This window comes from Telmatherina bonti (genome assembly GCF_933228915.1).
Source record: "Telmatherina bonti genome assembly, chromosome: 13".
Lineage (NCBI taxonomy): Eukaryota > Metazoa > Chordata > Actinopteri > Atheriniformes > Telmatherinidae > Telmatherina > Telmatherina bonti.
In genome coordinates, this window is record NC_136611.1 from 18,873,560 (window position 1) to 18,899,252 (window position 25,693).

Sequence of the window (25,693 nt, forward strand, 5' to 3'; positions counted from 1 at the left end):
TCACTGCTTCAGCGATCTGCCAGTGAGCTGCCTGTAGCAAACACTCTCAGTTCACAGATGTATGTTTATGAGATGCAACCAGTAAATTAATTCAACCCTTCTTGCCCTAGTTTACGAATACTACTTCTTTCAGCAAAAAGCATAGAACCAGCTTGTCGTTATGCAAAAAAAAAAGCCAACATAAATGTAAATTAATGTATGCTAATGTCTGTTCTGCACTTTCATATCAGGATGAGTTTCACACGTAGAAATTGAAAAAGAAGAATCTGCCATGCCAGAGTACTGGTATTCCTTCAATATGAATGCAAATATCAGTGTCTTGGTGTCCATTTGTTTCTACACATTTCCGAAATGTGAATTTGAACATGTGCCTACCGTGCGAATGCCATTCTCAAAGGCCTGCCTGGCCAAAATTGCAGGTCCATCCACAGTCTTCCCATCATCATCAGGTCCCCAACTGGCGCTGTAGATGTCAATGTGCTGCGGGTGGAAGTTCAGAGACTTGGCCTCTACCATGTCTGTTACATCTCCATCTAGCATTCGCACACCTGAACACAGAAACAAGGCACTCACAAACTTAGGTAGGTTTAATATAGTTTCTTGGCATGTCTACTAAGCCCACCTATAATATTTAACAGGCAGCAGCTGAAAAATCAGCTGGTTATTAAAACATGCTAATCTTTTTTATGTCAATACTCTTGCCCCAAAACACAAAACAAAATTTGCAAATATGCATTCAAACAAATCTTTCATTGTTCTTTGAATATCCATATATGTGAAAAAAAGTACTTCAATAATTGAAGTCAATATGAGGTCAATAATTTGAGTATAACCATCTAGTGGAGTTTAGAAACACTCTGAACTTGTTGATTCAGTTTAAAGATACAATAAAACTGGTCTACCGGTCTATTTAAGCAAATGTTAAGTCAGTGTAGGTATCAGCCTACAGTGACTAAAGGCCTAATTAGTATCCAATTAGACTGTATCAAACAAATTAGACGCTATTAAGGTTTAACTACTTATACGAGTCTAAACTGGATTATCATAGTTTTTTTATTGAAAAAATATAACCAATCACTCACCTCCTATTCTGGCATTGTAGGCAATTCCCACAATGCATTGGCTGTTGTTTGCAGATGCAGCAACTTCACCCGCACATCGTGTACCATGTCTGAGGAAAGAGCAGGGATGAAGAGTTTATTGCCCAAATGTAAACACACTCACAATGGATCTGTAACATAACACATGCAACTCTTGAAACAGATTTAATGGATAAAAACACAAATGCCTAAATTACTGACAAACGTGGCATACATATTTTCTAAGGGTAAGCAATGTGACGCCCCCATTCCCACACATTAACACCCATACATGATTGCTTAAACAAGGCATAAGATGACGAAAGTCTGATTACGCAGATTTCCTGAACATTTAAAAATACACACACACACACACACACACACACACACACACACACACACACACGCGCAACAGGGTAACATTCCACTAGTAACTGCAGTGGTGACAATTGACCCGGGTCAGCGACCAGCGTAAACAAACATGGCATGTTTGTGTCCACCGCCTGCTCCAAAACATAAATTTGTGGATCTGCACAAACACACTCACACACATGTTCCTCCTGCAGAGAACATCTGCATCACAAATCCCCCACCCCCAGCAAAATATCTATGATCACTACAATGGAAACCAAGCATCCAGCCAAAGACATCCCTATGACAGAGAGGGTAGTTCAGAGTCTAGGGTAGACTAGGGACTTGGACTCAATAGAATCTGTCACACTAACCTGATTATCTTGAGTTAAAACTATTTAAACTACTTAATCAACAGTTAGAAAAAAAAGACAAATTTCATTACACAAAAAGGTAAATACAACATGCTTTCCTTTTACTGTTATTATGGGAAACTCAAAAGAACTTGCCAGAAGAAGTAACATTTTCCTTCATTATTTACTCATGATATTCACAAACTACACATCAGACATGGTCAGATGGCTAAAAAGCACTTAGTCACAAAACAGTGAAGGTACATCCTGGACTTGGAACCAAGAAGAAGTGGAGAAATTGGTAAATGATTGTAAAGAAGATTTTACAACAATTGGACCTGGATGTCAGTTAAGGGCACCTGTAATTGTGCCCGATTTTGTTTTGTTTGTTTTTTTTCTTTATTTTTTGTATAATTTTACCATTATGCAGATTTTGTGGTTATGAAAAATAATGGTTGATTTACATTTATTTTTGAAAGTTTCTCATATTTTTTTTAGTACTTTAATTCTGCTCAGAAAGACTGCACAACGTTTGTACTTTTACTTTAAAATGAAAAGAGGAAAAAAATCTTTCTTTCCTGGAACAGTTAACACATCTCCAGCTTTAAGGGTCAAAGCACAAAATACTGAAATGCAGAAAATTAGTGATAGAAAGCCATTTTATCTATGGTAATGAGCCAAACTACTGGCTCCCTCTTTGAAATTGCTTCAGCAGTCTCCACTCTGTTTACTTCACTTCAGTAATCCATAACATCGCCTGTCTAGTTATCTTTCCAGTCTTTTGTGTTCGCCTCTATTTTCCACATTCTACACTTCTGTGTCACAGAAACTCATGAGTTTCTCCTTTGTGACATTTGTGCCATGGATAATACCGGGAACAGTTAGCTTTTTACCAATTTCAAAAGATACAAAAACTAAAAATCCCACTTAATCTGATTGTGTTTTATATTTGTTAAACTTTTTTTTTCTTGGGAAAATGTCTGTTTTGTAGCGACTTCCACAGTTGCTACTGAGGTGACGACTGGGTCCGGTCTATTTGTTTGATGCACTGTTGGTGGTTTCCAAATGACGCACATAGGTCGCAGACATCGAAGACTTGTTTATTGTAAACTTTTACGTAAACTGCCTGATGATCGGATATGATTTATTTTCAGCAGTATAATATCACAGTGTGCAACGTCAAATGTGTATCTACTAGAGCGGTCAACAAAAATTACAGCTTCCCAGCCCTCCTTTCCAGCAAAACCCTGAGTGACTGACTGGCTGACAGTGCTCTTTTAACTCCTCAGCCCTATACCGATCCACATCCACGTGACCCCAATTCATATCACCATGACAACAATATAACATCAACCATCCACCCAGTGATAATTCCCAACAAAAACTACATTTATGGCTCCGACATGTTTGTTTAGATTTCATTTGTTGGTTGTAGAAATTATATTCCAAACCTTACACATTTCTACCTAACCTGTGACTAATTTTTTTTTTTAAACCTTTGAAACTTCTTTTCATTGGGGAAAAAAGTGTCCATTAAAATTTCTCCAAAAAGTATGTGTCCTTTGTTTTCCAATTGTCCTATTCATATGCAGAATGCATTTCCAAAAAGAGTTTTGTCAGCAGGCAAGCCAATAACTCACACACTCGAGGTTTACAAAGCCACACTGTTGCAGAGACAGAGACAGAGAGAGAGACAAAGACGGGCTTGTATACACGACAACTGTAACTGTTCAAAACATCAGACAAGTTGCGGGTTCAGTCTGGTGGAAAAATCTTCTCTTGCCACAGAAAAGGCATGTAGTGTGAGCACACCATGATTTCAAAAGTGCTTAGCATAACAGCAATTTACCATGTAGTGTGAACAACGTAAGAATATGATGCCACTGAAAAGGTTTGAGTCTGTCACTGTCATGCTGAAATAACCCTGGACTCAGGAAAAGATGTCTCCCTCATGGCACCACAGGAGTCTTTAAAATGACAACATACACTTTTACATCTGTTGAACTGATTAAAAACTTCTTTTTAAAAATGAAAATTGTTTTATTACATATAGCCAATTTTATTTGATTGAAATAACAGAATCATTTGAGATCTGTGAAGAGTCAATTTTGTGAGTTTACTTGTCATAATTTTGGCCTCAGAAATCATATTCATAATAACATTCTCACAACAGATTTTGACTATGCCTTATTATATTAAGCATTATTGGCAATAATTTATCTTGCATTAAAAAATAAATATCTTTATAACACCATACTTGTGCGTATGGAGTAACAATTAAACACAAAGCTCCAATGCAAGGTGGTAAAGAAAACTGTGCACATCACAACGCATACAACTATTAAGCTAATATTTAGTCTGCAGGTTGCTTTCATCTTGTCTGTTGTCCTACCAGCTGGAATCCAACATTTTCCCACAACAGTTAAAGCATCCTGCAGCATCCAATACACAGCAGCAGCCCAGTGACAAATGTTCCCATTGCTCAATTAGCAATACCCTAATATAAAAATAACATACAGCAGGTGGAAGAATCTAAGTACAAAACAACTAACAGACAGATGATGTGTACATGTGTCTAACAGAAACCATATGAAAAAATATGAGGCCAAACTTGGTGTGAAAGCATGACAGTGAATTAAAACATACTTGGTTCAATTTTGAGGAACATTTAAAACTTAGAGAGAGTTCCCTATTAAAGGCAGATGGTGTAACAAAATATGTTCCTTCAGAGAGTTGAATGGTTGATTGAGCCCATGAAAATATCTTCTTGTTGTCTTCAAATCACAGCTCTTTCATGCAAAGAAACATATTTATTTCTACAAGCATCAAATTATACCTATCTCACCACACAACACAAAGCCTTCATTTGACAAAAGGCAGTTTGCCAAACTTAGTCAGTTTATTCCACAACATAAAACAGTCTATGTGCTTCTCGCCTTTTACGCCAGATTACCAGTTTTAACTGGCCATCTACCTCACATTAACTTTTCACATTCATTTAGCTACCACTAAACTAAAATAACCTTTTTGTTTTGTTTTTTTTTAGCAATATGAGAAGTCAAAAAGTACACCAGATGTCTGTCAACACACATAACATCATCAAAAACTATTAATTCAGCCTTTAGAAGTCAACTTGCTCATTAAGCTGCATCTGTGGGCCTCATGTCTCTTTAAGACAATGCATTACCAGCAGGGACTGAGCCGCTGCCACGACACACGGTCGCTGCAGCCAAACACACATGCACGCACTCAAAAATCACTCACTGAACCAAAGCCAAGCTGGCACAAGACAAGTGCATGGACAAGCGAGTTTCTTTTTTTCCCTCCCTCTTCCAAACACACACACAATCTTCAAAAGAGAAAACCACAACTTACCCACAAATGTCACAATCAAATACACTAATGTAACTCATCGCACCCACAACAAAGTCAAGATTCAGCTGATATAAACGCACTAAAGAACAGAGTTTCAATCTAAAAAAAAAATTGATGCAGCACTTGCAAATGTAACAAACTAAAAAATTTGCTATACGCTTAGTTTTTCTCAAATCCATTTCAACAGATACAATTAGGCAAACTTTCAAAGATTTTCGTACTTGTTCTCATTGGTTGCATCATATCGAGGCAGGGGATCTGGATCGTTGCTGTTGACATCATAGCTTGCTTGAGGATCCTGCAAGAGATATGGAGGTGAGGTCAGTTTTTTTTTTTAAAATATCAAGAAATAACTAAAAAAAATTGCTTTTATTAAGCTTTGAGAGAAAATGTAAGGTATACAGGTAAATCTATTTTTTTTAAAAATGTGTCTGCCATTATCTGTGTGTGTTTTTGTATAGTACCAGTCAGCAACATAATAAAAAAAAATACTGACAGGTGACGCCCTCAGAGGTCACTTATACATGTTATTCTGATTCAAAACATCTGACTAGAAATTAGTGAACATTCTGGGGTAGCATAGACAAAGTGAACTACTCCATTTCTTCTCTCCAGTGTCAGTGGCCTCTTTCAGAAAAAAGCAAGGTGAGGCTAAGGCAGTGATCCTGCCTCCATATTCCCTACATCCCATCCCAATCAAAGATGCATCAGCGTGAGCCCAATCTACGGAGGCCCCATCAAGCAATCTGGAAAGGCCTGTGTTTTTAATGTTGTGGATGACTGGTTAACATTTAAGTCATTCAATCAAACTGTTCACATTAGCATCACTCAAAAAGGTTTTGTAAATTGAATGGTCAGACTTAATCCAATCTGCCACTCTTTTCAACCTTTAGAATTAAAAAATTGTAGCACCAAGAGCTGCTAATAACCGTAGCACAAATTACGTCAAACGATGTGAATCTTCACGGATATGTGATGTGTAGAGCACGATTATTAGATCTAAACTATAAACCACTCGTCCATTACTTGATTTCTGAATCAAACATTACTTTATCCACCTTAGTTATGCATTAAACAAAAACAAAACAACACACAACACAAACTAAAAACCAGAGATAATAGAGCATTCTTCATGACAGCACCCAGTCTGTGAAACAGCCTCACTATCCATAAATAACTTGGTTTGGTTTTTCATTTTACTTATGCTTATATGTATTTGTCTTTATCTGTGATTAAAGCTGTTATTGTGAAGCACTTTGGTAAAATAAAATTTGTTTTTAAATGTGCTATATGATTCAATTTGAAGTGTTTAATGAAATTAATTATTCCCATTGACCGAGAATCTATATTACTCATTATTGTAAACATACACACAGAGACATTTATATCTGTTTTCACATACCTTTCCCTGAACCCCATACAGATAATGATACTTACAAAGATTCACGTTTCCTTTCACTGACAACAACCAACATGCACACACACTCCTGCCCATAGCCGTACTACACACGCATACATACACACTCACGTAGTTCTGAAGGAGGTCTTGGTGGGTCCTTTCAATGCCATCATCTAGTATGGTCACCACCACATTTTTACCCGTGTAACCCCTCTTCCATGCTCCCATTATGTTCATGTCCGATTGACAGTTATGGACATCATCGTTGCAGTGCTGCAGAGGGCAAAGCAGATGGTGAGGTGAAGGCAGATGGAGAGGAGGTGAAACATATGAAGTGTGGCTTTGTGAGCATATCCATATAAAAATTTCTTAACTCACAGATACGAGTACTATTATCAAAAATAAATATTAATAATAATAATAATAATAATAATAATAAAATAACAATTTTTTCTAAGATCTATTGCTGTTATGTTTCGAAAAAAGATACAGTACGAAATAAACTGTAGTGTCCCTGAATCACACAAAAATAACAATATGGGCTGCCAGCTCAATATCTCTATCACTTCCTGAATCCTCTTAGTGGCATGTTACCATTACAAATAAAATATTTAAGGGGAACGTGTTGATTTTAGGTCTCCCGTCATACCACTTTCCTGCAAACACTGTGAAATCTGACTCATCATTTCAATGCTCAGATAAACAGTCAATTAAAGACAATGATGCTAAATACGTCAAATTATGCAGTAGTGGTAAAACAAATTAAATAAAAAATTTAAAAAGGCAAGTGGTAAAGGTTTGACATACTTTCCATTTTTTACCTTTTGGCCTTTTTAATTCCATCAACACTTAATTATAAACTTTGACTTAACTGGCTTTTAACCAATTAGAGCAGGTTAACTTCTGTTGTCCCACAGTTCATCTGGTTGGGTTATCATGTTAAAACTGTAAGATTTTTGACTGAAAAACAGAAGTTGAACATTTGCAGCTATAGCAAACAATTCTAGCAAAACTCTGAGTCTGTCAGAAATTTAGGATGACATGCTGACAGTTGCCATAACCAACATAATGGAAAATGATAGGAGAAAAACTTAAAATATATCAGAACGCCCTGGCCATGTTGCAAACATAATCCCAAACAGTGGAGGTTAAAAAAAATGCTTAAAAAAAAAAAGAAAAGGAAAAAAAACCTGAAAAGGTTAAAAGCTGTCTAAATCATACAAGACAAAAAAGAAGAACTTGTGTTCACTGTTTTAACTTTAAGTTTTACACAAAGCAACTTTCTAAATAAACCTAAAAAAAAAAAAACCACGGTCAAAGAATTCCATCTTTACAGTGGGGAAAAAAGAAGAAAAAAGCCTTCTGGTCAAAGTTTCAAGAGTTATCTGTATTGAGTTAACAATTGACAGGGCTGAGGACACACGGAAATGTAAACAGGAGCGCAGTGATCTGATGCTGTGCCCAAACAGTTGCAAGAGGCTCCCAAATGCCAGCAATGTAAATCAGAGCGCCCTAGTTGTGCATTTGACTGCATGTCTGGTCTCTGAACACAGTAACAGAAATGTTTGCGTTCCTTTGGCACTTGCATCCAAATAAACAGCAACTCAAACACTGGCCTATAGTGGTCACTTTTCAAACAATGGGAAGCCCAAAATTTCATCACTATGGCAACTTTATTCTTTTATTCAGAGAAAACACAAACGATCCCTTCGCTCCACTGACGCAGCAGTAATCAGGACCATGCCATGACCTAGGCAGACCTTTGACCGGCACAATGGTTAAAGAGGAGAAGCACCACACAATTCTCCTAGAGGAACAGCAAGAGTATGCAGTGTACTTACAATGTACCACATACTGCTCCACTTGGCATCATTATAGAATATGTAGTTTTGATTGTAGGCAGGGCTTGTTTGGGAAAGGAGTGGGGCTTGTTTAAAATCCCTCTTGATTCTCCTCTTTACCACCTGCTGCTGTATCCACTCCACCTGAAATGAGCACACAGACGGGAGATGTCAGAAACTAAAATGACTGAGAATAATGACACACACAAGTATATTTACTCATCAGAGACACAAATGGGTCAAATTCAATTAGACTTCCTTTGAAGTTGATGGTGTAAAGTGTTGCATCTTTAAATTAAAAAAGAACAAGAGCAAACATAATGGATGTGAAGTAAAATGTACACAAAGAGACAAGGCATCAAAAAAGAATCATGTAGCTTGACTACCATGTAATTCCTTTAAACAAAACAGCAAAAGGCGAAACAGAACTGCATTCTTATGTGCAAGCTACGAAAAGTATTTTTCACTGCCGAACGATCAGAAGCCATGCACACACATGGTTTTTAATTTAGGGAAAAGCTGAAACTGCCCGGCCTCATCTTCATGAATTAATGACATGCACATGTTATAATGTTATATATGCAGTCTCACATAAATGCAACAAAGGGTTAATCAATTGGAATTCCCAAAAATGACAAAAAAGAAACTAAAGGACAAAGATTTTTTTCTGGAGCTCTTAAAATCAGCTTAAAAATATTTTTGGAAGGTATGATTTTGCCATTAAAAAATACTTCTCTATATTTTCAACCAACTAAAATTTTGCTCAGAACTCAATACATTCTTCGACATCTTCAGGCTGGATGGACTAACACACACACAGACACACATGCACCAGAGATCTAAATGTCTCCCAGGTAACATCAATCTCTCAAATGTTATGGGCTTGCTTCAAGGCGCGAGGCATTCCTTGGCAGGAGTCTCACTCCAGTTTTAGGTGGAATTTTCCGATTTCAAAATCAGCAAAGTTGGATCTGAACAAGACGGCTGGATCCATTTGCTTGGCCCCGTTCAACTTTTTTAAAACTCTCTTTCTTTGTGTTTAGTCTAGCAGACTTCATCTGTATTAGAACGATTCCATCATAAGTTTGCATGTACAAAGGATGACAACACAGCAGCTGAAATATTACCAGAGACGAGACAGGGAGAGCAGGAAAGCAGCAAGACATGTAAACATTACTGTAACAAATTATTTAAGTGGGCATCTATACACGATTGTGCTATAGCTTATGTAAACTATGCAAGTGTTTTATGTGTTTATATTATATATTTTATGTTTTTTGTGTATAATAGGCACAGTGCATGCTCAGACATACTGTCTTGGGGGTACTGCTTATGTATGCAATGTCCTAAAAAGAATTTAAACCCTACAAGATGCTCTTTTGTGAAGTCTCTTGCTATAAACATGATGTACTGACAAAGAAACTACACTCGTGAAGCAAAATCAATAAAACAATTCTTTATACCACAAAAGTGTTTTTGTGTTGCTGCTCAGTTTGCCAGCTCCAGGAAAGTGAGACATATTGAACGCTGCCCCTCTGTAAAGACAATGCATTTTTTCCACATCAATACAGCATTAGCAGCAAGCAGAGAACAGGGGAAAGAGAGGAGAATAGCTGACATGATGACTGCAGAGTGATTATCTGGTCTCATACACTGAAGCAATCTGCTAGGATCTCAGGAGAGTTGGAGCACAAGGCAACAAGACGAGATAAGACGAGAGGAGGAGAGGCGATAAAGAGCTGAAGAGAACGAGTCTCTGGAGAGCCAATGAAAGAAGATGGAGCTGGAAAGGTAGAGAAGTGAAAACAAATACCAACAGAGACCAAAAGCCAGTGAGAGAAAGGAGGATAATTGATTTTATAAATAAAACCTATTCCTACACTTAAGCATGTGGTCCTTTTGTGATTGTGAAGGAGCCAAAAAAAAAAAACAACAACAACATTTGAGTAAGTGATGTAATTTAATAATTCTTTGGCTCATCCATACAAGACTGTGATGTAGGGGGGGGGGGGGGAAGCAGGGCAGAGAGAAATCTGATGAGTGGAAACCCAGTAAAACTCTGATGCTGTTCTCATCTGCCAAGGTCTCAGCTCATTTCACTTCAACTTCAATCAGTACCATCGGCTACAAAAAAAAACATTTACACGCATCGTTAGCTTAAAAATAACACAGTCACCAGGGATTGTGCATGAATGGATCTTTGCAAAACCACTGGTGTGTCATTACTATGATAGGGTGATCTAATCGAGTTGTTTTTTTTTGTGTGTGATTTTTTTTTTTTATAAACTGAGGAAGCATGCAGCCCCTAAAATAAAAAAATAATGTATACATGTTTTACTTTACCATACCATACTAGGGTTGCAAAATTAATCAGATTTTGATTGTGATAAGGATTTTGGTGGCCACAATTGAATAAAGCTCGTCCACGATATTTACATTCAAAACGCGAGCTCTGCTGCATGTGTCTCTGATCACTCAGGTTCTCAACCAGTAGTCTGCCAACCACCAGGGGGTGAAGGTCTGGTTAAGGCTTCATTAAGCTGCCTAAATACAAAGCACGCACACCTTTTACCAGAAGCCAGTTACGTATTGTTGGAGGTCGGCGTGGTTAACACAGAAAAGCATGAAACGGTCAGATGCCGCTTCCGCATTTTTCCTGTTGCTGGTAAAACAAATTGTTTTGATTAAAAAGCTCATCACGGTGGTGAAAAAAATATGAACATTTTTACAACATGTGGCATTAAAATACACAAATCCTGAAGCGTGCACAACTTGCCCTACCGCAGACAAAGTTGCTCTGTAAATATGAAATAACCAGCTTCATTGCCCAAAACACGGACATCTCTGCCCGCAGTTATCCCTCCTGGTTTCAGACGAAGCTTCTCGTGGAGGATGTAACAAGCTTTAGACTGATGAGAGCAAGTCATGTCCTGGATGGAAAATACAGCTGCATCAAAACACTGGATAAGAAATATGAGATCCCTTCGTGTAATTATTTTTCCAAAAGGGGCGTTGCCTGCGCTTTATGAAAAATGTTGAGGGAATAGAGAGGGAGCCCTATATAATATATGTATATGTGTGTAGAGTTGCCAGGTAGGTTGTTTACGAGTGGTGCATTAAAAATATTTTTCCAGACATAATGAATGATTGTGATTAATAATCATGATTATTATTTTGGTCATATTGTGCATCCCTATACCATACCATTTTTACCATAAATAGATTTTTTGCTTTAGCAACAGTATTGGGAAAAAAATAAATTCTATTCTTGCATTTACAGTCAAACTTTTTTTTTTTTTATTTTATTGCTGCTATTGCGGTTAAACAACAGGTCCTAAATTACTTTACTTTTTTTTTAAGGCACCTTTTCTTCTGTGGTGGGATGGCAAGAAGAAGATAATGGTTTTCAATACTTTTTTCTAAAACCATCAAGGACAATGTCCTCTGTTGTGGCTGCTAAAAATCTCTGATACTGATAACTGCCTAGTTATCCACATCAATCGTATCACACAGGCCAGAACCTACCCAAACAAAGCCAATGTTGCCCCCATTATTGCTTGTGAAAGTTGCTCATATATCAGAGCTGTTGTTTCAATGCCAGTTCTCTGGCCAGCTGTGAGGACTGATTGTCTTTGCTTTTTATTTAACAACAACTTTGTAACGAAAGGAGATCTGCCAACACCTGTACCTCTGAAGTATCTGAAGTATCCCTCTCTCCCGCTGCTTCTTCCCTCCTTTATCTTTTTCCACCTCTTATTTCATGTTGTTTTATTTTCTGGACTTTAAATCTGCGGATGCCCATTTGTCTCTCAGATGGCCTGCCTTTCTCTTCCATTCCCACTCTGACCCTGTGGCTCCCTCCCCCTCTCCCTTATTCGCTCTCTGTGTCAGGGTTTGCAGGTGGCTCTTGCTGGCTGGGTCAGTAACCAGGGGAAACTGGGGAAGAGTTCACTTCAATGGAATAAATGGGAACAAATTGATCCACTTTCACTGCTGTTTGTGTGATGATGTTTAAGCTACAGACAAAAAAAAATGTACTCTGCTAAACTTTTGACCCAACAGACGAAGGCAGTTTTTGGGCTTTCTTAAGTGCATTTCAGAAACCCTGGGCAAAAATCACAAATCTTTTCATGGACTGCAAGAGCAGTAAGGCTTTACTGACTAGCGGTAGATACTTGTACTATTTAAGGTACATAACCCTTATGGCTAAATGCAAATGTATACCTCGAAACTGCTTTACGTCTCTAAAGTGGGTGTACGTAAATCATCCCAGTGTCCTTTCAGGTACTCATGTCACATCTGTGTCGTGCTCTGGATGCTACAATTATTCTTCTTTGCACACAGTCAGCTCAAAAAGCAGCACGGCGATAACTTTCTGTGAGCAATAAGAGATAAACACTAAGCAGACAAACTATTTTCACCATTCAATTGACTCGATATCTACAAGCCTGCAAGACAGATATTACAAGTTAATCAAATTTGAATTAGTCTTCACAGCAATTTTACATTGTGGTGCATCCCAGGAAGGATTCAGTTGGAAACTACACCTGGCCCTTTAGTTTTCTCTCCACATCCTGACAAATAACTTCAACCAAGTAAAACAAGTTGAAAGGACTATTGCGCCTGTAACAAAGCAGCAGACCATCTCCGAGCACCACCCACAAAAATACTTTACAGTTTTGTCTCTCTACTAATCTATGCACAGACTTCAAAAAACAACATAAATGAATGAAAATTAATATATTGTGAAATTTCTAATCCTGTTATACAAAAGGGGAAAAAATACCACATCTAATTACTAACTACATTGAGATTCATCAAGTTTCCCTTTTTTTTCCAGACTTAAAATCACAATACACAGTGGTGCTATGGAGCTGGGCTTTTTTAAAAATGAAATGAGTCAAGTTTATGTCAATAGATGATAATCTCAATGCAAGGAAATTGCATAGGTGAACTTTAGATAAGAAGATGGTGGTGATATATCTCCAATACTTTAATTACAGGAGAGGACAAGGTCAAGCTACATGATGATTAAATAGAAATTATTGCATGTTTGTTGCAAATTATTATTGTAAATATTGCATGTTTGTTTCTCTGTTTAATAGAACAATTATAACAATGAAAAAAATGATTGTACAATAATTATACTGTAAAAGTCTAATTGTGACAAATTATTATGTTTTACTCACTGATTTTAGATAAAAAGATGGCTGCAGAATCCATCTGGTTGGCCACCGGTTTATAACCTATCATTATGAAGCCTTGAGATTTTTTTTTTCTTTTTCTTTTTTTTTTTTTTATGAACCATCATCATCTTGGTCTTATAGAATTGACATAATTGAACAAGGTGAAAAAGTTAGAAGAAAAAATTTGGAAAATAAACAAAATTGTCTTTTGTAGTTTGTTGCACTTTTTCTTTAAGGCAGCAGACTCCTATTCTTACATGTAACGGCAATCTAAATGCAAGGTTTCAGAAGATAAATCTGGCAGCATGTGTGTTGGCTCAGGAAACTTCAGCACTGTTTATGAAGTATGTCGCTGCTGACTGTGATTTTCTAATTAGAAAATCTGCTGGATTTCTAAGATAGCACAAGGCTAAATGTTAGCACAATAGTGACTCGTGTAGCTGCTTCTTCACGTTTCAACTCAAAACAATCGCAATGCATGGTTGCACAACTTCATGTGTGTATGTAGTTGGTGCGCTTGGGCAGACAAAAGTAAATTTAATGTAGTTTCCTTGGTATCTAATACTGTTTGCTTAGAAATACTCGCCTATCGCGATCCCTTTACTTTTTGGCAGGTTCTGCCAGTTTCTTTGAGCATTGGTATCAGCCCATCTTTACTTTGTGCTAAGTAGGTGCAATTTTGGATAAAACATGGATGCATAATTTCTGATTAACATTGGCCATTTCTACTGATTTTTTGGATATATGACCAGTAATTTTCAATTTTAATAGATTTTTTTCTCTGTTTAATCTATTTCCATGCTTGACTATTATTATTTGTCTTATTTGTCATCAATAACAGTTCCTCCAAATGTCTTTCAAATGTCTTTCAACCAAATTTGGGGTTTTGGACTTCAAAAGAGGTCACAGTATATCTTCCTAGGTTAGTCACAAATTATCATAGCAGGGAAATAGCAACACATTCCACCAAATCCTTACAGAACAAAGTTTTGGCAACAATATTTGTCAAGGGAGATGGATATTAAACAAGACACGTTCTGCAGAACATGCAGCGTCCCTGTAAAGAAGACAGGCTGCACATCCAAAGTGTTGCAACTGTGTCTTCATTGTTCTCCTTTTCTTGTTTTTTCTCATCACTGACATATAAACAACACCACTGCAGTCTGCACAGTGCTGAGCAAAGTTTAAAGTACATCCATCTGTTGGCAGTTGTTACTAAACATTACAATATACATGTATTGGAGTTAAAATGTTAGATTATGTAAGTGTGAAATGTTATCCATTCAAACAGAGAAACTGTTTAAAGGTAGGGTCCAGGTTTCACTTTAATCTTATCCCAGACTCTTTTTTATTTTGGAAACTACAAAAGCACCGTTGGTAACATAGCTAAATGGTTTAGTATTTTAAAGACACTAAAATTGATATTTTACAAGTTGAGATACAAGAGATACACATATGTGAAGAACAAACCAGCAGCTGCTTTCTACTTCGGCTAAACTAACAGCAATCTACGGTCAGAGAAAAAACAACAGTCGGAGAAAGTGTTAAACACATATCAAGAATGACCAGGCTTTAGCTTTAACTAGTCAAGCTTCAATTTACAACTGTCTGCCAAACCTGGTCAATGGCCAATCTGAAAATCATTTATAATAAGGATTTTCTAGTGGCCAATGATATGCCTCCCAGAGATGCCACACAGATCATTTTATCAAATGATCTGTGTGGCATTATTTCTTGTGATATAGAGTAGCAGAATTAGTTTGCCTAGTGTCACCCAAATCTGCTAAAATGTTTGACATTGTAAGTGTCTTTCTACCACCAACACTCTCTCAACCATAATGGAAGGAATTTGTCACCGATTAAGCAACTCACCAAATCTGAAATATGGTCACAATTAGGGCTGTGACGATATACTTTTGTCCTGATTCGATTCTGATTTTTTTTGGGTGCCATTCGATTTAAATTGCGATTCTAACAATTCTTTGATATTGCTTATTTTTGTAGATAAAAAACAGAAAAAATGTACAAAACTTATTTTGCTTGTCATTTTTCTTCATTTCAATTAGGAAAAAACAACACAGTAGCCAGACCATCATTCTGCTGCTAGAATGCCCAAGAAGACAAGAAAAAAGATCAATAAAAAACATAAAAATTACCAAAAAAAAAAAATTATAATGGATTATTTTTATTTATTTGGGAAAAAAATTATTCTTTAAATAAAAAATCCATTTCAAAATTGTAAAGCAAAATATCCCGATGTTTAACTTTTCGATTTGATTTTTCCATCCCCAGTCACAATCATCTCTTTTGTTACTGATTTATGGTGATGAATAACATAAAACTGCCATTAAACATTACTATGAACACTTATGTCACATCTTTGAGGTTCTGGATATAAAATGTCACCACTAAACTTCTTTATTCCAAACAACATATGTCTGAAAATTGCTATAAACAGGGACCAAGCAAATGCACCAACAGGCAAATACATGTTTACATGCAAAGGAATAAACTGAAAACAGACTTAAACCAAGCTAAAAGAAGAAGGGCTGGAGTGGCACAGTGAGTTTTATATGGTCTAAAGTACATTGACCATTGTCCAACAAATTCTAATCTATTCATCTTTGAGTCCAACATGAAATAAATGCCAGGTGGGTGCTCTTTCTAAGTCACAAGCAAAAAAATAAATAAAAAACATATGTGGCTACAGCTCCTGCCCACATAGATGCCATAGAATATTTTTACTTCTTGAAATAGTTTTGCTGCAAAATTACTCAAAGCACAAACATTCAGGGTAAGTAGTCAGAAAAGAATATTCTGCAGTATCAAACTAGTATTTCAAATAAAATACATTACACTGACATCCTCATAAATTACTCAATGCATTTCACACTAGATATGTGCTATAACATTTAAAAACATACATACATACATACATACATAGAGTTTCCGTTTAAACTCATTTCTGTATCGTGGGTGTAAACACCCAAATGACCACAACCCACTGAAACACATTTTATGAACAAGGCTATGTTGAATTACACTTCCATTCTCACTGGGGAAAAAAAACACAATTACAGTGAAAACAGACTGATCAGGTGAAATTTTTTCTCCAGGCTGGAAAAAGACGTGTTCTTTGACCTGAGATTCAAGTGACACTGCAATTAGGTGGGTGCCATAAAGTAGTAATCTATGCTGTGCTGTATCACCATGGTAACATGCGTGCCAGTGAGTACTGTGGATGGCAGGGTGCGCCTTTTTATGCCACTGCTACACCCCTCTGACTCACACAAACAGAAAACACACATGGCTGTCATTACGAAACCTGACTGCAAAACATCATTAGCAATGAGCCAAACTGCACTCGTGCCAAAGTGGTCATCACATTGATCTGAAACCCACAGACCAGTCCACAGATTGCTCTGAGAGGACAGCAACTGATAGCTTCTTTCCAGTCCACATTTTTCATTTGGTTTCTCTAATCCATTCTCCATCTCTTCCCTTCACCCGACTCGTCTTGTACGAGATCATTTTTTGTCTTCTTTCATTTAGCCTCCTGTCTCTGATTCCATCTTCGGCACCTCTCAGCCTCTCCGCCAGCTGGCATTGAGACAAAAACCCTCAGCCACCATGGAATAGTGTCAGGCCCAAGAGGGCAAAACTGCCACAGAAATAAGGATAGAGAGGATCATACCGAAAGCAACACAGAGAACAAATTAACAGCAGAGCGCACGGGAAGGAAAACAAAGTGAGGGAATGACAAGTAACAGGTGAACGAAACACAAAAGACTTTAAGAAACAATGAGTCGGAGGACAAGAGTGTAAAATACAATCACAGGTGCTGAATTTTCTTCTTTTTTTTTTTTTATCTCAGATTTGTTCACTTCTATTTTGTTTTTCCCCCAATCACAGTAATGCATCCTTTCTATTTCGCAGCAGTGATTTGTTTACATGCAATCATGCACAGCTGCAAAATTATGGAAAATTATATACTTCACTGTTCAAAGCAAGCACATAAGGCTGCTGCTGCGGGAAAGCGCAAAAAATCTCCAAAAAGTGTCTCAAGATCAAGTCTCGGCTTGTTATCAAATAACTTCTTTAAAAAGACAAACACCAAAAGTCAGACACTCAAAACGTCAAATTCTGCAAAGGGTAAAGAGTGGAAAGTTTTTGTAGTCCATGAAAAATTATTTTCTTAAGTTACTCGTTCAAGCAGATTGTGGTAACTAAACACAAACATCTTAAAATGACAATAAAAAGCTTTTTTAGAACAAGAAAAGATCTTCAATTGACCAAATTGTAATAAAAAAGACGCCCAGTTGTATTTTGAGGAAGCTGAGTGTCGGGCGAGTCAGGCTTCATTTACAATTCAGCAGAGGTCATTATGTCCTGGTGAAGTGAAGCACAGAGTAGCAACAAAATAAAAAGGGAAAAAAATTACAAAATGAGTTGGTTCAAATGTTCTGTGGGCCTGCATTTTATATAAATATTTTTAGAAAAATAATTTTGTTAAAATAAAAACATTTTTTATACCATCAAATGTACATGGTAAATGACCACTAGGGCAAAATTTAGCAAACATGAGACGAGACAACATAAGGACATGGATAATATCACTAAATATAATGATGCAACAATCATGTCTTACCATAGAGAAACAAATTCCGTCGTATCATGTCACCTGAGATTATATAAAAGTACTTTTGCATCTGCATCAAACTAGTTAGTATGAGAACATGCACAAATGCAGAACCTCCTCCAAGCGGATTGCAGCTCTCTTGATTACAGTTTTGACAGATCTACTATATCAAATCAAACTTGACCATGAAAAAGGGTGTAAAACCAACAATTTATTGCAGTCTAAGAAGCCGTTTGGGGATAATGATACTGTTTAAAACTACTATAGAGAATATTTCAGATAGTGTGAACCCTGAATGGTATGTGATTCTACCTAGAAACTTCAAACACCAGCTCTGCCCATTGGTTGGAGCTCTAGTATGAAACACAAGACCTTCTAGAAAAGCACTGAGACCACAGACCTCTGCATAGCAGCTCATTTCCACCCTTTGTTTTAGTGCTACATTAATTCTTTTATGAATACATAAGTAGATTCCTACATTCAGTGAGACTAAATACAAAGTGTCTTGGCTATATTATGGTGTTTGTTGCATGTTCATATCTTAATTTGTTTTCTTGCAGTGATGAAAACGCCTAAAAGATCCTGTCATTTTTCCTGTTCTGGATGCCTGTATCTAGAATTTGCCAGGATCCAGATTGAGCTTTGATAACTTATACAACCTGTTGGAAACTTCTCCTGTATTTTTTTTTTACTATTTACTCTGGAGTTATATGCCTATATACTGAAATTAGCCTGATATTGCAATGGCAAAAAAAATCCTTCAAAAAATTCTTCAATCCACCTAGAGATCTGGATCACTCCTAGACCATGACCTATTCTCAAAAAGGAATAATGACAATCCATACAGTAGCTTTGCGTAAAATTTAACAAACAGACAGACAAACAAACAGAAAAATACCGGCAAAATCATAACCTCTGCCGTCTTCTTGGCGGAAGTAATAAAGAATAAATTAGCTTGCCGTGCAGAAGCTACATATTCCCAAAAACAACGATAGTCATGTTGATTCATAACTCACGGGTCTGACAAGTTGGGCTGGTTTTGAGAAAGCTTTCTACAAAAAAATCGCAGGTTCAGACGTGTCAAGTTAAAAACTGAGAGCTGTGGCTATGTTATATCTTACAGCAATATTGTAGCTGGTTATTTATACGTGCATTTTTCCATTTTTTAAACACTCAGCTGCTTTAGCATTCCCTGGACCCCGACTTCAAATGAACCTAAAAAGTTATCAAATTAAACATATCGGAGGTTTATTAAAGGTATTATGCAAAGTGAGTTGTGATTTGGAACAAGAAACTGGATTCCTATGAACATGCAGAAAGCCCATCTCTGAGTACAGTGCAGAAACATTTCGACCAGAGCATCAGCCCAGTGAACAGGAATGAACTTAGCTGAATAATACTGATTGCCGTGCTGTAACAGCAGCCACTGCGCTCTGCCTGACAGACCAGGCTGGACACACACAGCAGAGAGCCAAGTGACTGCAATGGATGAAATGGGCTCCACTGAAGTGAAAAGTGGTGTTTTTCTACAGGTGACAACAGATGCACTGGTTACTGTGAGAACAAGAAAATCCTTGTAAGAAGCCAGTAAGAGTCATTTAAAACTCTGCCTGTGCAAACATATAGAAAAGCTGCTCCCATGCTTTGATGATATGTTTTTAATGACCATGGTGCGCTTGTCGGGGCAACATGAATTGTTTTGGAAGTACGGCATGCTGCAAGAAAACTGACTATATGCAGACTTTGGCATAGATGTGAGGAAATCATCATAAAAATGACTACTGTCTAAGAGTTGCTGCCTAAAAATCGATTAAGTAAATAATGTGACATATTTCATGTCTCATAAGCAGCTTTGAGAAGACAATCAAGAATTTTTATCACATTTATCACATATATAATGGTTTGAATTGCTTTAATTTTACAAAAATGAGCAGTAATGATGATAAAGTATGAAACTTAAAATTATGTTGCTTGTTTTGCATAGCAAATCCATTGGCTTTTCAAGAAATCTATTCTTTATTTATTAGAAATTAACATTCTATGTTGAACCAACAAATCTAAACCCCCTCTCAAAGTAAACATTTCTGGGCTTGTTTTGCAAAGTTAGAAGAATATGCAAAGAAAGATAACAGGAAAACTGGGATTTTACTGCAAAGTTAGCAGTTTCTGTCCTCATGAACGCAGTGCCTGCAACAGCACATCCTCGTCCATGCAAAAACAACGACAGGAATCAAGGCCAACTCAATTGTTATGTAAGATGTATTTCATACATTTGCTGTGTACATATTCAGGAACATTCACACAATTCACCTTACTCGAAATGAGACCATCTAAAGGTGATATGAATATGAGTTGTAGATGGAATACTCCATTCTGGTTTACATTTTACAGTGCACTGTCCGATAAAGGACTCCAGCCTACATTATATCCCCCCTATGTAATTGAAAAGTATAATCATACTCATATCACTCCAAACAAGGAGCGGATTAGCCAGGTTGCTTCTTCGTGCCAAAATTCTGTTTCTCTTCTTCCAGCCTTAGTGTTCTGCACTGACTTTCATCAAACCTGCTGTTGCTAAGTGTTGTGACAAAACAACCAACCTAATCTACCCAACTTATGCAATCAAAGCCAAAGACACTTGCAGGAGGCAGACCTGGCTAACTTGACCCCGTAAAGCATTAGGATGTGGCACAAGATCCTGTGAAAATTCACGGAAAAAATTTTATATTGCAATCAAGATGTAAAGATGTGGACAAACTTAAAGTGGTTTATTATTCAGACTGTAATCATTGCTTTCATCAAATTTACTGGGTAATTAGGAACTAGCATGTCTTTTCAAGACTAAGGTTAATGTGAGATTACAGTTATTGTAAACACACCAGATAGAGAACTTCACAATTAAAAAATTAACTGTCTACTAAACAAGAAAAGAGAAATGTCTGTGGAAAGATATCTTGATAATTCAAGTCCACACGCTTCTTTGAGAATTTCAACAGCACTTCATTGTCCTCAGTAAGAGATGGAGTTTGCTCAGCTGTATTTCTAGGTGGCAGTTTGGTCACACGATGTCATCACATTCATGCAATGTGGTGATAACTGAATCATCTCCGCACAACAAAGCAACTTTATGAATACCATGAACACTGTCATGCTGTATCTACTCACTTAATTGAAGGCAGTAAAACAGGCTCACCTTGGGCTCCATGGAAATGAAACTATGGCGACCACGACTGGACAATGTTGATCTCTTGATAGTGCGACTATGGAAGAAGTGATAGTGGTCTTTAAGATCCCCGATCTGAAAAACACAAATGTCTTCATTATTACAATCATATCTTTCTGAAACAGCATCCTCAACTTTTAAATCTTTTTTTTGTTCCCACTGGGCCGGGAGTGGGAGGGCTTTTTTTTTTTTTTGTATTTTTTGGTTTTTGTTAACATTGAGTTCCTGCTGCTCTTCTTTTGAAGATTTAAGATGGCTTAGGGTCTTTTTTTCCCTATGATCCAAGAAGCCTCCAATGTAATGACCGAGGCGGATGGATAGAGGCTTACGCTCTTGAGCAGAACTCCTCGACTTTTTCTTGGTAAGAATAAATATTTATTACTTTTGAGGAACTTATGGCTGCACATTGTTGTCATAACTCAGATTGAAAGTAATACTGATCAGGTCCCACTATTGTTATAGTCTATAATAGATGAGAATCCAAAATTCCAAGCAAGTCTATAAACATTTGCACAGTATTGTTTACACAACACATACCATTAAGGCTCCGCAGATTATTAATGAGTGACTTCAACAAATTACTGTACGTAGGTGAAAAAATCCTTAAATGCTTTTTGTAAAAATGTTTTCTTTTGAACGTATTATTGATTGATGGAGTTTTTCCAATTTAAAAGCCACAAAGTGTAATGCACAATGGAAAAAAAGCCAAGGTGAGAAGACAAGCCAAGGTAAAATAGACAGAGACATATAAACATAACAGACAAGAGACTGGTAAGTCAGACAAATACACACACATAATAAAACAGAAGCTGTGGGTGACAGCGAGAAAATAAGGAGAACAGATACGCAAGCAGACAAAGATAGACAGACGGCAAGCTGCTGGATGCTGATTAATTTTAATAATTGATAAAGACCTTACAATCCCTCAGATGATCAAACTGTCATGGCTGCCAAGGCTCCTGTGGTGCATCACTAATCCATGGTAGAAATCCTCCACCACAGAGCCCATTAGATCACCTTTCAGCTCATGTACTTTAAAACATTCTCCAACTTACACACCGTTAAGACGAAAAACAATTAAATGCCAATAAATGCACATCAAAAGCCACAGCATATAGCTTCAAAATACTCCCATCTTCCAGTTTTTCTGACATTCAAACCAGTTTTATTCTTAAAGTTAAATGAAACAGAAGCAGGACTAGAGCTGTTACTGCAGTAATATGCATTTTTATATTATCAAAAGGAATAGAAAGTTCAACAGAAGCTCTGGTTATTGAGAATTATGGGGTGACTAAATGTGACGAAAACAAATATCACTTACAAAGAACTAGTGATTCAGTGTGTTGCTTCACAGACTTGACTGGAAAATATTCCCATATTATTTGTACAATTCTGTCCATAATCAACAAAGTTTAACTCAAATAAATCAGTAAGTAGCAGCTTAGACTACCCAACTACAGGTTTCCACTTTAATCTGATACGTGAGTTCTGTCGAACCCAACAAAGAGTCATGGCACAAGATGTGAGTGATCACACACACGCACGTACACAATGCAGGATTCTGCCTATGCAACCAAAAAAAAAAACCCCATGTGTCAACAAAATGTGAATGGATTGCAAAATGTGTTTTCCTGCGCCTTGTCACACTGTCCAACTACTGCAGGCTTGTTACAGATCTTTGGTTAAAGTAACATTTAGCCAGCCCCCCACCCACCGTTCATGCAACTGTTCATTCAGAAAAATACTCAGACTGCAGATGCAGATTTATTAGCCTGATATTAAGCATGTTGACTACAATCTATTTATTGAATTAGAAAATAAAATAAAATAAAATAAAACATTTTTATACGGTTGAATAAAACATTTATTTAAATGACTCTAATGAAGGGCTGACATACTTTAAAATTGTTTCGTTGTGTCTTATGCAGTATATTACTTGGTTTCCTGTATATTAATGGGAAAATAAATAACTAAAAATCAGCATCAGCAATCTGATATTAGCCAAATTGTAACTATTACTAACATGGTCATTTTAAACAAAACAGTAAGACTGCATGATTTACAAAGACAAAAAAAAGCACATTTCAGAAAACATGAAAAAAAAATTTTTAAAAATAAAAAAAGATTGAACTTTTTCCTAAAAATACACATTTCTTCTGGATTATTCTGAGTTTCTCTAAATGGCGTTGCTGGTGTTGTAGTACTTCATGTCATGTTCTTTATTCAGAAATGTTTTTGTGCTTCAAAAACTGTAGTAACGCTCATTAAAATCTTGTGTTTCTGAGCCACTCGAATCCCTTCCCCCATAACCCAACCAGCCAAGAACTAAAAAGAAAAGTCTACGTTTCAAGCTTCACCACCAAACCAACGTGCATGAAGATAAATTGTGCCTCCATTCATCATTTCAGATTGTGAATGAAAATGATCACTAGGAATGAGGCATTTGTTGAAACAGGCGCTGGTCAGCCATTTTTCTGTATTGCAAACTCTCCACTAACAATGCCCTGCAGGTCTGACGCCTTCAACAAATGATCTTGCATCTGCACCAACTGTACTAATAATCTCTTCAACTGTTATTGATCCAAGCACCTCCTGTCTATGTCTGGCTTTAGATTATGACCCTCCCGCTCAGAGGCTCCGTGTCCATCCCCATCTCTTCAAAACACTAATTTGGACAGATATCCACGTCTGGGGTCTTGTCAGCTGATTTAGACTCAATTTGGGCCAGTGTCTTAGTCTGGGAAGAAGGCTCCATGGTTAAGAGGATTACCCAGAATTCCCCAATGAGATGCTCTCTTACTCAATGCCAACTCTTTTCATCCATCCGTCCATCCATCCTCCTTTCTTCCACTCCCTCTCTCTACCATCTCTCAGTGTGCTTATCTTTGTCTGATTTCTTCTCTCCAAGACTTTTAAGAAGACTATAATGTCCTTCTGCCATGTTTTTCTTCCCATCCCCCTCCCCCTTTTCTCTCCTTAAATGCTTGCTTCTTTTCACAATTAAAAACCTCACTTAGCAATTATACATTTTATCCTTTATCATTATCAAATTATTAACAGTTGACACAATCTTAATGAACTCAAACACATCTGCATCAAACTATAAACAAAGTAATATGAAATGATCTCACTTAAAAAGTTTAACTGCATTCTTAATATACTATAATGTGTTATACTGATAAGATGGAGGGGGTTGATTACAGCAATGTCAGAGTTCACATTAAGAAACCAAAGTGTGCTGTTATCACTCCCATGGGAGCAGCTTACAGCTGACCCCACTACCAGGAAGTAAAGTAAAACTCTTGTCTATGAGGTGTCAAAGTCCAATGAACACTCCATATTGAGATGGAAATTAGGGCGAACAGTGGGTGGGGGGTGGGGGACGACACTCCACTCCACTACACTGGGGAATTCCTATGGGGGAGTTCTTTGGAAAAAGGGGACTCCACACATTAGTTGCTGTCAAAGAGAGGGGATAAACGAGGCCATTAAGGCCTGCTCTCTTGGGAGTATGGTGGGTGGGCAGGCTGGATAAGGTGGAGAGGGAGGGCTTGAGGGGGGGGTTCAATAGCTGTTGACTAGGCTACCCCACAACAACCTGTCAGAATGCCCCCCTCTGTTCCCTGCTGTCTGCATGTTGAACGCTGGCAAGTGCAGGCATGAACTACCTATGTATACGCGTTGTATTTGCATGTGTGTGGTGTCCGTTTCTGTGTGGGGTAATTATTTTGTTCAGACAGAACACAACTACACTTTAAACGTTGTCAAAATAAGAGAGTAACCAGAAACTCCTCCTCCCTGACATTTTCATTCATATAAGCATTATGTAGGCAGCAAAAGATTTAATCTTACACCTTTCCCCCTCTCCGAGTTAGTGTTATTTTTACATTTTGTTCACATTTGTGGACAAGTATTTGGTAGTCATTTTACCTATGCTACACAACAGCCCTTTATGGCTCAAATGTCAAATATAACAGATATTGCAGTGGCTTAGGATATGGATGCATGTTAAAAGTATATGTGTAGAATATTGTCTAAGCAACTTTGATAAAATATTAAATACTTATTTTACCATTCCCCTCTATAAAGTTGGCTCACACTTAGCATTAGTCAAAATACCAAGCAGATAAACAGCCTTATTTCTGCAAGCTGGCAGTACTAGGGAAACATATGCAAGCATCTATGAAGAATAAATCTCAAGTGTAAGCAGAGGCCCGATTTAAAGCAGCTGAATGTATGGTGTCCAT

At 37.2% G+C, this 25,693-nt stretch overlaps 1 protein-coding gene across 1 annotated transcript in view; it reads right to left on the minus strand.

Moving 5' to 3' along the window:
• The window catches only part of pcsk5b (proprotein convertase subtilisin/kexin type 5b), a 52,280-nt gene that overhangs the window by 25,530 nt on the left and 1,057 nt on the right, over window positions 1-25,693 (minus strand). Inside the window, exons 2-7 of the mRNA XM_079251473.1 lie at window positions 21,417-21,521; window positions 8,399-8,542; window positions 6,687-6,830; window positions 5,380-5,456; window positions 1,083-1,171; window positions 376-548 (exon numbers count right to left, since the gene is read on the minus strand). Coding sequence (XP_079107599.1) covers window positions 376-548; window positions 1,083-1,171; window positions 5,380-5,456; window positions 6,687-6,830; window positions 8,399-8,542; window positions 21,417-21,521 — 732 coding nt within the window. The remainder of the gene's footprint in view (window positions 1-375; window positions 549-1,082; window positions 1,172-5,379; window positions 5,457-6,686; window positions 6,831-8,398; window positions 8,543-21,416; window positions 21,522-25,693) is intronic.